This window comes from Zea mays, chromosome 1 (genome assembly GCF_902167145.1).
Source record: "Zea mays cultivar B73 chromosome 1, Zm-B73-REFERENCE-NAM-5.0, whole genome shotgun sequence".
In the NCBI taxonomy this organism is placed as follows: domain Eukaryota; kingdom Viridiplantae; phylum Streptophyta; class Magnoliopsida; order Poales; family Poaceae; genus Zea; species Zea mays.
Window position 1 is genome coordinate 226,504,849 of NC_050096.1, and position 12,222 is coordinate 226,517,070.

The window sequence follows — 12,222 nt, forward strand, 5'->3', positions numbered from 1 at the left end:
AACAAGATATGGCATCAGCGTGTGAAACATCTACCATTGTCATTACAATGTTTAGCAAAACTGCTATCTACTAACTGAAACTTGCTACTTGATACAAGAAGCTAACTGGTAATTGAAACTTCCTTACCAAATCACTAGCAAACGAACCTGCTTCCTTATGACTGCTTCCTTACGACAGCTTAACACAAACTTCCTTATGAGATCACTTGTCAAATTGCTTCAGCTCGACACTAACTGAAATGTGACCAATACCCTTGTTTGTACCATATTGCTAGATATAAACATATGAGTGCGGCAGATGTATTCAGCAATTCGCCTTTAAATTTGTCTTGGCGTAGAGATCTAATAGGAAATAAATTAGTAGTGTGGAATGATCTATCTCCACGGCTTGCTAATATAGTTCTATCGAATGATCAGGATGGATTTCGACGGAATCTATCACCTGATGGGCAATTCTCAGTGAAGTTACATTACCTTGGCTTAATTTACCTAGATGTACCCAACCTTAACAAAAATTTATGGAAACTAAAGGCCCCTATAAAAATAAAAATATTTCTTTGGTTTTTACGAAAAGGTGTAATATTAACAAAGGATAATATGGCGAAGCGAAATTGGAATGGCAGCGTGAAGTATAGCTTTTGTCACAAAAATGAGACAATTAAGCATCTCTTCTTTGAGTGCCAGGTAGAGCGAGTAATCTGGCATATAGTCCAAATAGTCACAAATTTTTACCCTCCCTCTAGTGTCGCGAATATGTTTGGTTCATGGCAAGGGGGGATTAGTAAAGATTCAAAATTGCTAGCGCTATTGGGGGCAGCAGCAATTTGTTGGGCTATTTGGCGACATAGAAATGACATTGTATTTCAACGTAAAAATGTGACAAATTCTTTGCAGGTTCTTCATTTGGCTATCCACTGGCTCCGTTCCTGGGCTGTGGTACAGAAGTCTATCTTACAGGAGTTGGTTTTGACTACCTGTCAACGTTTGGAGCAAGTGGTCAAGGAGTTTTTTTTACTTAGGCTCATGGGTGGCGATCTAGTCTTAGGATTGATTATTACTAGAGTGTTTGGGATCTAGTCTTAGGATTGATTATTACTAGAGTGTTTGGGTTGTTGATTTTTTGTTTAGACCGTGTGCATCTTGCGCGATGCAGAAGTCGGATTTTTGTTTTCAGGAGAGTTGTGACTTTTGATTATCTTGAAGCAATAAAACTTCCCTTATCCAAAAAAAATCAAATCAGCATCATAAGATACAAGTAACAGGATTTTTTTTTGCTTCCTTATGACACCATCAGCATATGGCAGCGCGGCATTGTGACATGGCGACGGCTCAGGATGATATGCTGTTCGGGGAGAGATTGCGCTGCGGCGATGGGGAGAGACAGCATGGAGAGAGATGGCTGGTCGGGAAGAGACACAGCGTGAACCTACGCACGTGGAGCCGTGCAGAACCAAAATTTTAGGGGGCGTTTGGTTGCCTTCTCCGGTGGTGCAGCTGCATCTACACATGCAAAAAGTAGTGTTTGTTTGGTTCGTTGTATCGCACGAGACAGGCTAGCACGGAACTTAAAGCGCCGCGAGCCAGGCCCGGCAGAAACGCATCGCGCGGCCGCACGCGCGCGGCCAGGCTCCGCTCAGCCAGCTCTTTACTCGTGCACGCATATCGAGACACGTTTTTAATTGGTTTTTTCATTATATCGTCTAATTAAAAGATTTAATCACCGAACCGATTTCATATCCGCGTTCCTGACATTTTTGCGAACGAAACTAGACCACTCATACTATATATATTTCAAATAAAAAAATTACGTGATTAAGATTAATATATAATTAGTGTATATTAACATGTAATTAGTATCTATTAAGCAATTTACCATATAATTAGTGTCTATTAATAGATTTTTTAAATTTTTTTAACTCATGCACCATGTACTCATGCAAGCAACCAAACATCTCTTGTGAACCAGACTGGCCACATACACACAACCAAACACGCTATACTGCATGCACTCAGCCAGTCCAGTCTGAGCCAGGCTCACTAGATACGAGCCAGGCTCACCCATACAAGTAACCAAACGCCCCCTTAGGCTCCGGCTTCCAGCCGTATATGAGCTCCTGCTCAGAAGCTGTTCTGGGACATGGCCTTTGGTAGGGATCCGACAAAGAGCCAGAGCTGCTGAAGCCGCCCGAGAGACGGCCCCTAAGTTTTAAGTGCGTGGAACAGGACTTTAAAACTGGATCCTACAGCTGGGCAGTTTACATCAAGCGAATTACTTATCTAGTCCACTTAGGCATTACATTAGATATTAATAAAGGTCAGTCTAGATGTACCGAAATAGACCAAGATAACCTTGATTTTCACAGATGTGCTACGGGAGGATGGGTGAACGATTGCACCGTGCACATGTCAGACGAAATTCCTCTGATTTTCCAGTGTGCCCTTGATCAGGTCATGCATCTGCGTCGAGCTAGCAATGCTTCTCAACGTGATTTGCGCTTGAATTGTTCAGGTGGCCTCTGGGAGAACACGTGGCTGTCGGCAACATGCGGAAGGCCTTTCCCTCCTCCAGGACCAGGATTGTGAAGGCTAACGGAGCTGACGGAGAGCTGGGGGAAGACAGACGAACTCAAGTGATCTGCAGGGCTAAGCATGGCCCTAGCAGAGGTGAGAATCGGTAGGTCTTGGTCAGATATGCTGAAGCCACTCAGTTGCTCAGATACTATCTTGAACGCCTTATCTAGTATCGTGTCGATGTACTTCTGGTTCGCCTCCATTCGGATCTGCATATGCTTCTGGACCTAATAAATGCAAAAAAAATGCAGTAACCAGATGTTAGTAGGAGATTATCCTGCACAGCTTCGATTGAACTCAAAGAAAGCCATGTGAATAAATTGGTTCAAATTGAATTGTGAGGAACTGGAATCGTTAACTCAGATTTCACTGTCTTTAAGCTAAAATTAGGAGGTTGTTTCAATCCTTCATCAGTTGCTGTCAGTCAAGTAACCCACAACACTGTTTGTTCTTGATAAATTACAGATTAGCAGACAGCAGAGCATAGTTTCCTCTCTTAACTGCGAAGTACGAAGTACCCAAGTATGTGGAAACCACTGAGTTCCAAATGGCTAGGTAGTCTGATCAACAATCGTACAACTCAATTTGTCAAGCAAAATCAGTATTCGATGCTTACTATCTCCTTAGCATTATGTATGCTAAGGCAGCAGTGTAACCAACTGAGTTCAAGAAAAAACAAGACATGCTGGCAGGTTGGGAACTCATGTTACCTCCACTTGTTCGTGCAATCTTCGTTGCACTTCCATTTGTGCTCTGAGTGCTTCTTTAACTTCTTGACTCCTGTACAAATGTCATAGTACCATAAAATTTCTCTAGAGCTCATAACTTAAAATTCTAAATATGTATGTGATCAGCAAATAAATATAATAAAGAATTGTTGGATCTGTGCTTATGCAGCTTACTCTTTCACATCTGGAGTAGAACCTCTAGGAGACAAAGTTGTTCCACTTTGAGCTTCCATAAGGTAAGAAGCTGCAATTGTGAGAGAACAGAGAAGGCCATACATGTCACTACGAATCTGGCCCAACTTTACAATGTTAGGCTTACAGTAATAAATAATTATACACATGGCTCATGAGATCATATGTAAACAATATTTTGACGATGCGTATGTAAACAATGTTCAGACAACCTTTGAGTGCTAGCTGTGAAATCGGATAAAATATACAGAATTTATTGAAGATTTCAGCCTATATCTATTCAGTTTGTCCATTCAACTCCCCATAGAAAGTTTCACATCAATAACCACCACCTTCCCCCACCCCCCACCCCAACCCAAAAAACGAAACATAAAATCCTCTTCATATAAGTTGCATTTTAAGTTTAGATTGCTGATTATGGGTTGATATATGACATCATAAACTATGCTCAAAATACACTTCACAATTTTCGTGATGCATCCCCTATTGGAGCTCTATTGGGCATACTGGTAGTGTACAGATGCTATTTAGCTCAGGGAGGATTGCCACAAAAACATCGCAAGGACACGCTTTGCCAATGCCAACATGTTCAGTAATATTGGCCAATTCACTATTATGGCTTATAGATTGAAGGAAAGTAGGAAACAGTTCTAATTATTAAGAAAACACTACAGAAGTACAGAAACTAATTTACCTAAAAACCATATATGTTTTCCTTGTTATGTATATCATATTATAGCACACACTATGGCAAATGAGTGGCAACTATGCACAAAAAAAGGAGGAATTGTATTCTAAGAATCATAACTATGGATGACATGCATACCAAAGTAAAGACTATTCTTCCATTCTACTCCCTCTGTTCCTAATTATTTGTCGCTATGGTTTGTGTACCGGTCAAACTGACGGATGGAGTATGACCTAAGAATGTTAATAAATGAATAACACATGGGATGGAAAAGGTGTAGCATGGAAGTTTAAAATATCATCAGTACTTACATGTAACTTACCATCTTTTGATTGCTCCGTTAACTCTTTTCCAGACTGTCTTCCCAATCTGTATTTCTGATAAGTAGAAATAAGAAGTAAACTTAAGAGTAAGTTGCACTTTTGAAATTACAGGACATAGATACATGAACTGTATGTACCTGAAGATGGCTTTTCAAGTGAAAAAGGGTGAGGCCCTTCACTCCCATTGTCCTCATGATAGCTTTCGGTGTTGCTTCTGCAGGATTGGTTATAGCAATCAGTCTAGCAATGATATATCATTACAGGAAATTCAATTAGATACACGCCAGCCTAACAACAGCAACTGACTCTTTAGCATCTTACAAATTCATACTAGCAAGGAATAAGGTCTGCAGAGAAGTCTACTGTCAAGGGCGTTAAGCCCTAGGGTAGTAGGACCTCGGCTCCGGAGTTCGTAGCCGCGATCCGTAGTTGGGGGGAGGCAAGGTTTTGCCCCTCAGCACACCCGGCCGGTTTGGGGAAGAGAAAGAGAGATTAGGAAATAGTTCTTTGTTGATTTTCTGTTTTCCTGGTTACAAACTAATATATAAGCCCACCGGCTAACAACCCTAGAGATAACTGCTCCTAGATCCTAGGGATTGATCCGATATGGCTAAACAACCTACTAACAAACCTCCTAACAACCTGCTAACAAACTTGGCTGATCCGATCTGTTTAACAACCTACTAACAAACCTCCTAATAACCTGCTAACAAACCTCCTAATCCTAAGGCTAAAGACTAGCTGCCATCTAGCCCTAATCCTAACCGCCATCGCATCATGTGGGGGTGGCCACGCCCTCTGGTGCACTTGACGCCGCCCTCCGGATGTCCCTGGCGCGCTGCTGCCGAGAGTATGTTTGGCCCCACATGACATCTCTCCGCCCCTCGATGACCAGCTCGTCCTCGAGCTGGAACTGCAGATGCTTGTCGCAGAAACAATTCACGTCTTACCAGGTTGCCGAGGCTACTGATAGGCCCTTCCAGTGGATCAGCACCTAACGGACGCCCCGAGAAAAACGGTAGCAAACAGCCTGCTCTGGTTCCGGAGTCACAGCACCGTTGTGGATGGTTGGCAACGGAGGTGGAACGTCTGGTGGCGGCCCGACGAACTTCTTGTGGAGACCAACATGGAAGACATCGTGTAGCTTGGTGTGGGGAGGCAGGACGAGGCGGATAACGACCTCGTTGATGCGCTCGGCGACGCAGTACGGTCCGAAGAAGCGTGTTTTCAGCTTGCCCTTTGTCTCTTGTGAAAGAGAGGCGGCGGAGCACTGTCGAAGGCGGATGAGAACTCAATCGCCAACGTTGTAGGAGATAGGACGGTAGCGCCTGTCGTAGAACTTCTTCTGGACCGCTTGAGCTTGTTCCAGGCGATAGCGAACGTCCGCTAGGAGTTCCTCCCGATCCGTCATGTTCTTGGCTACGGCCACGACCCTTATTTCGCTCGGCTCGCAGGAACGGATGCACGACGGGTCCCGACCATACACCACTTTGAATGGCGTCTCTCAGAGCGAAGACTGGTAAGCCGTGTTGTAGACGTACTCCGTCCATGGAAGCCACCGGAGCCACTGTCGAGGGCGATCCCCCGTGAAGCACCTGAGGTACATGGCGATCATTTTGTTGGAAGCCTCTGTTTGCCCATCCGACTGTGGGTGGAAGGCCATCGTCATGTGGAGTTTGGCGCCGATGAGCCTCATGAGCTCCTTCCAGAAGGTTGATATGAACACCGGATCCCGGTCGTACACCATGGATTGGGGTACCCCATGGAGGCGCACGATGTCCGCGAAGAACGCCTGCGCGACGGACTCTGCACTGTACGGGTGAGTCAAAGGTATAAAGTGACAATATTTTGTTGAAACGGTCGACTACCGTCACTATCACCGATTTGCCGCCCATGCGCGGTAATGCTTCAACAAAATCTAGACCGATGTCAGTCCAAACTGCATGTGGCACGGGCAAGGGCAGCAGGAGACCCGCCGGGTGCAAGTGCTCGGACTTATAGCGTTGGCAGGTGGTACAGGCGTGGATGAAGTCCTGGGAGTCAGAAAGACGTCAGATAACCTGGGCGTTGGCTTCGACGAACGTCTGGAGGGAATGGATAGAGGCAACCAGGGTATCCAAGGTGGCCTGCAGGGCGGCGTTGGTGCTGGTGTCAGCTGCCATGGACTGGGCGTGGGGCGCGGCAGCTGGAGCTGGCGTGGTGGTTGGGGATGGTGGTGGCTTGTGGGTGGAACATGATTGACTAGACCCGGATACTAGGTTGTCAAGGGCGTTAAGCCCTAGGGTAGCAGGACCTCGGCTTCGGAGTTCGTAGCCGCGATCCATGGTTGGGGGGAGGCGAGGTTTTGCCCCTCAGCACACCCGGCCGGTTTGGAGAAGAGAAAGAGAGATTAGGAAATAGTTTGTTGTTGATTTTCTGGTTTCCTGGTTACAAACTAATATATAAGCCCACCGGCTAACAACCCTAGAGATAACTACTCCTAGATCCTAGGGATTCATCTGATCTAGCTAAACAACCTACTAACAAGCCTCCTAACAACCTGCTAACAAACTTGGCTGGTCCGATCTGGCTAACAACCTGCTAACAAACCTCCTAATCCTAAGGCTAAGGACTAGCTACCATCTAGCCCCTAATCCTAACCGCCAGCCTATCATGTGGGGGTGGTCACGCCCTCTGGTGCGCTTGACGCCGCCCACCGAATGTCCCTGGCGCACCGCTACCGCGAGTATGTTTGGCCCCACATGACATCTACACTTGATGATATTGTGTTTAAACAGTTTTACTACCTAGGTTACTACAGAAAATGGTATGGATTCGCTCTGTATTTATGCCTCCTTCACCAAACAATGGGGATTCAAATTATGTAAAGAAGTTGACATTTACTAAGAGCTCCACCAATCACTCTGGGGAACCTGGGCAGTAAAGTATATCACACTAAAATAACAACGAAAAAAGCATAAAAACAACAGCAAAAATCTAACAAAACCACAAGGTATTGAAAGTCACACTTATTTAACAAAGGGGCAATAAAAGTAAGGAACACCTAAATGGCTAAACCACATATTCAAATTTCAAAATCCAAACTGCTAGAAACAAGAGTCAACGAAAAGCTGATGCCACAAAGTAGCAAACAAAATGGACTATCAAAAATGACTGAAGAAAATATAACATAATGCAGTAGCTAACAAGATTATTGGTGACTAGTGAACATAAAATAATCACATGTTTCTAATAGCTAAATAGTGTATGTTCTAGAAAATATGTTCACTGTTATGGACTAGATTGGAAGAACATAGTTTTTGTGATATATTTATGATCAACCAAAGCATAATAACAGTAACCTGATTGTGGATATCATACAGTCTACTGAGATGCATGCTATGACGCTAAGCTTGGCTCGGCAAGGCAGATGAATCTTAAATACTCCCTCCATTTTTTTTAGTTGTCGCTGGATAGTTGAATTTTACTCTAACAATCGACAAATAAAAAGGATCGGAGGATGTACATGATAAAATACTAGTCTTTATGCCCATGGGAAGATCTATAGGGTATGCCCGGTATGTCGTGGCATACCCTATAGCCCAACATACTACTATATATATATATATATATATATATATATATATATATATATATATATATATATATATATATATATATATATATATATATATAGTAATTGGAGCCCTGGGCTTCCATTAGTATGGGAAGCCCCAGTCAGGTATATCTACGCGCGCTCGATCTGGTTCTGGTTCTGGTTCTGGCTCGAGCGGATTGCAGCGTAAAACGTGACCTAAAACAGCGTAAATGAGTACGAAATTTAGCGTAAATCTTATATCTGTTTTGTAACAGCAAACTGAGCCTAAAATTACGGCGTAAAAATCGTGTGCACCCGATCGTGCGCGGGTTCTGGATCGGGTGGATTCTAGCGTAAAACGTGAACCAAAACAGCGTAAATGAGTACAAATTTTATCGTAAATCATCGATCTGTTTCGTAACGACAAATGGGTCTCGAATTACGGCATGAAAATCGCCACAGGCGCTGTCTCGGGCGGATTTCGGCATAAAACGTGAACCAAAACAGCGTAAATGAGTATGAATTTTAGCGTAAATCATCGATTGAATTCGTAACGGCAAATGGGGACAAATTACGGCGTAAAAATCGTGCGCGGGTTCTGGCTCGAGCGGATTTAAGTGTAAATCGTGAACCAAAACAGCGTAAATGAGTATAAATTTTAGCGTAAATGAATAGAAATATCAGAAACAGACAAATAGATGGAAGCGGATCCATGAACTGAAATATAGGTCATAAAATCCTATTGACATTGGCATAAATATGTATACAAAATAGCATAAAAATAGGATCGCCGTCCTGCGGAACCAGCTCCTCGCATCTGGGATGCGCCACCACTTCGTGCCTAGGGGAGGATGCCGTCGTCGCTAGCGCCTAGGGAAATCCGCCGTCGCGACCGCTGGCACATCGCCGTCGTGCGGACCTCATGGGGCCGCCGCCGCGTGCGTGCCCTCGGGATCCGATGCCGCAGCGTGTCCCTAGATTCGCCGTCGCGCCACAGGAATCCGCCATCGCGAGCGTGTCCCCAGATCCGCCGTCGCGCCTCAGGGATCCGCCGTCGCGAGCGGGTCCCCAGATCCGTCGTCGCGCCACAGATGCTGGAGCGGCGGTGGCGGTGGCCATCGCAGAGACGGACGGGACAACCGCCGTTGTCACCGGGCCTAGGGTGCGCTGTCGTCGTCCGTCCGCTTCAAGAGCGCCGTCACCGCTTGCTCGCCTGCCTCGGAGCGTCGTTGTCGCTCGTTCCTGGTGGAGCGCCGCCGTCGGTCGCCTGCCTCGAGGTGACACCGCTGCTGGCCCCCAGGATCACCGCCGCTCGCACGCCCTAAAGAACCGCCGCTCGCACGCCCTAGAGAACCGCCGCCGCCGCTAAAACCTAATTCCTGGCGGCGTGGGGGTGTTTTTATAGTGGTGGCGTGGGCCGGATCGTGGGCCCGATGCACGTAATATGCGCAGACTATATTTGCATAAACTGATACACACATCAGCATAACTCGTATTATATTTTGGCGTAAGCAGTTAGGTACAACAAGCCAAAAAGGGTCCGGTGCGGTCGCGCACCTGGTCGGTACGTGGTCGGGGCTTCCTATAGTTAAATAGAGCCTAGGGCTCTAAATACATATACTATATATATATATATATGAAAAAATTTGTAATGTTCCGCCTGTCACGTAATCTTAAACGTAAATTTGTCTATGGCTTGCCTTGTGAGTTGCGATCATAAAGAGCAGGTGTCATGTTGTCTCACCGTCGCTCGTCCACTCACACGCGCAAACTTACAGAAGCGTTGATCTAGTGGTGGAGATATCTTTTCTGAACTATAAACACGGTGAACAAAATAGGGATCTCATCTTTCTTCTGAATTATATTCTCTAGAAGCTATAGAATTGTTATTTCCTCGACATCGGGTAGCAAGCTAGGGACCTTTATGAGCAGCACCCAAAGCTGACAAACTGTTATAAGTATCTGAATATAGTGATACGAGTAAAAATTCAATTAGAAGAAGGGCAATTTATACAAATTGTCAAACTTAACCACTAGTATGCTAGTTTTCACTTTGAATACCGATTTACGGGATATTTTTTTATTGAATTTCTAGATGGATTTTTACCATATTGTATATATAATGAAAATTTTGACATGGCATACCCTATAGCGAGATCTGCCACTGTTTATGCCATATGCAATAATTTGATCAAGTGGAAACTATTCTACTAAGAGAGCTCTTCTACTAAACTCCAAAGTAACTGACACCAAAGTGCCTAACTAAAGATGAGATGAGTCCATAAAGGCAGGAATCATGCATTTATTTTCATTATTGTTAATTTTCTGGAATTCGATCAATGATCTCCCGGCTTCCAAGACTTAAAATAGCAAACCTACTGCACTTTTTGTTATTGTTTTTTCTGGTTCTTTTTGGTTTGTACTTTGGACGTTTGGACCTTTCCCTCTATATAAATGATAAGCCGTCACGTCAGAAGTCTCCTGTGCATTCGAGAAAAATAATGCTCTTTGACAAAAGGCATCATTTTTTTCAAATTTGACAAGCAGCATCCAAAACAACAAGCTCAAATCCCTAAACACGATCATGGATACCACAGTTAAAATGAAACAAACTTTGGTTAAAGTATAATAACAAGATAACGACTAGCGAGTCACCGGGGATTAATAACAGCACCAACACAAATGAGAAACCACAGCATAACAAAAACACTCCCAAGAGACCAAATTGCTCCCAGCTGACCAGCCTCATGTTCTTTGTAATCATCCCAAAAATTATGAAAGATGCAGCTTTTTATGATCGTGTTACCTGAAAAATGACACACTCCCTGAAATGATGACCTTACACTTGTGGATTCATACAAAGCAGTGTTGCAAGTGTAGGTAAACATTGAAGAGATTACATGCATAAATAAATGTAGCAATTCTTCACAATCCAAATTAACAAGGTGCACTAAAATTCCTCAACTAGACACCCCTTAGTAACCGGGAACTTGGCCACGTTCCTCTCGTTCTGGGAACATGGGAACAATCTCGTTCTCCTAGTGTTAAATCCTAGTTTTAGTAGCGTACATTGTACGTGGTTCCTCGACCTGGTTACTGAGAGACACCCGCATTGAGAGCACAGGATGAACTAATGATGCATTACCGGGAGGCCATGACCTGACCTGGGACCCAAAATTCGTGCATTCGAAAACTGGAATAAACCCTCATGATAACAGAAACTCCCCCTCCGAAAAGACGCACAGTACTAGTCAATTGTACTAGAGTCCTAGGTGAACAACATATCTTGCATGCCGCAATGCCGCTGAGCCGATTCCTATATGTCATTAGCCGCAACCGCAACAAATTGAGCAACTCAGCCAAATGAGCTAGGAAACATCAAACATGAAACAGGCGGATCAAGAAGCACGCACAAGTGACCACGGAGCAGAGAGCAAAGGATGCGGGAAAGAAGCATGGGGAAGAGCTGTCGAAATGCTTACTATCAGGCCCGCCGAGCTGGGCGACGGCATCGACGAAGCGGTCGTGGAGGTCGGCCGTCCAGCGGAGCCTAGGCTTGGGATCGGCCGTGAGCACCACGCTGGGCCCGCCGCCGTGCCCGGGCAGCCCTAACCCGCAGCCACTGCGTGGTGCGTCCTCGGCGACGGCGACGTCGGGTCGGCCGTGGCTAGCGTGGTGGATCAGGCTGGGGAACATCTTCCCCGCCCGGAGCTCACCTGCGCTTTAGAGTCTTTGCGCCCGGGTCCCTCCTCCGAACCGCGAGAGGGCGAGAAAGATTGGAGCTTTCTTCTGATGGCTGCTGTCGTTCCTCCCCGCTTTCGTGTTCCGCTTTTGCTTGCGCAGCAGAGTTTTCACCCAAGGAGAGATTCGACCGGCGGCCGCTCACGGACGGGGACATCGCGACACCCGGGCTTTCACCGTCGCAGTCGCACAGGAAGCGAAGCTATCATCACACACCAGTCACCACGCTTCTCACTTCGTACTGTTACTGGCACATGGGCATAAAACAGTGGTTTGTCTGTTTGTAGTCAAAAAAAATTTAAAAATTTAACATATAGTTCGTGCTAACATTATAACACACAGTGATAATAAAAAAGATGAGCGGCAATGCGAGAAAAGAAATTAACAATGGTGATGGTGGCG

The 12,222-nt window shown here is 45.2% G+C and overlaps 1 protein-coding gene across 1 annotated transcript; it reads right to left on the reverse strand.

Annotated features, from left to right (window-relative positions):
* Positions 1-1,977: 1,977 nt before the first annotated feature.
* On the reverse strand, positions 1,978-11,869 carry LOC100272614 (uncharacterized). The gene is made up of 6 exons (NM_001147077.1): positions 11,562-11,869; positions 4,640-4,716; positions 4,502-4,556; positions 3,474-3,543; positions 3,282-3,351; positions 1,978-2,798 (listed from the first exon to the last, which is right to left on the reverse strand). Exons 1-6 carry the CDS (start codon positions 11,773-11,775, stop codon positions 2,481-2,483), a joined length of 804 nt encoding a protein of 267 aa, NP_001140549.1. The 5' UTR covers positions 11,776-11,869; the 3' UTR covers positions 1,978-2,480.
* Between the last annotated feature and the right edge of the window lie 353 nt (positions 11,870-12,222).

Bases quoted from the DNA above. Each gene is read 5' to 3' on its own strand.
- LOC100272614 (NM_001147077.1), bottom strand. From the start codon at position 11,775: ATGTTCCCCAGCCTGATCCACCACGCTAGCCACGGCCGACCCGACGTC. The intron at 4,717-11,561 runs GTAAGCATTTCG...CCAATCCTGCAG, and splicing joins CCAGCTCGGCGGGCCTGATA to AAGCAACACCGAAAGCTATC. The intron at 3,352-3,473 runs GTAAGCTGCATA...ACATTTGTACAG, and splicing joins TCTACTCCAGATGTGAAAGA to GAGTCAAGAAGTTAAAGAAG.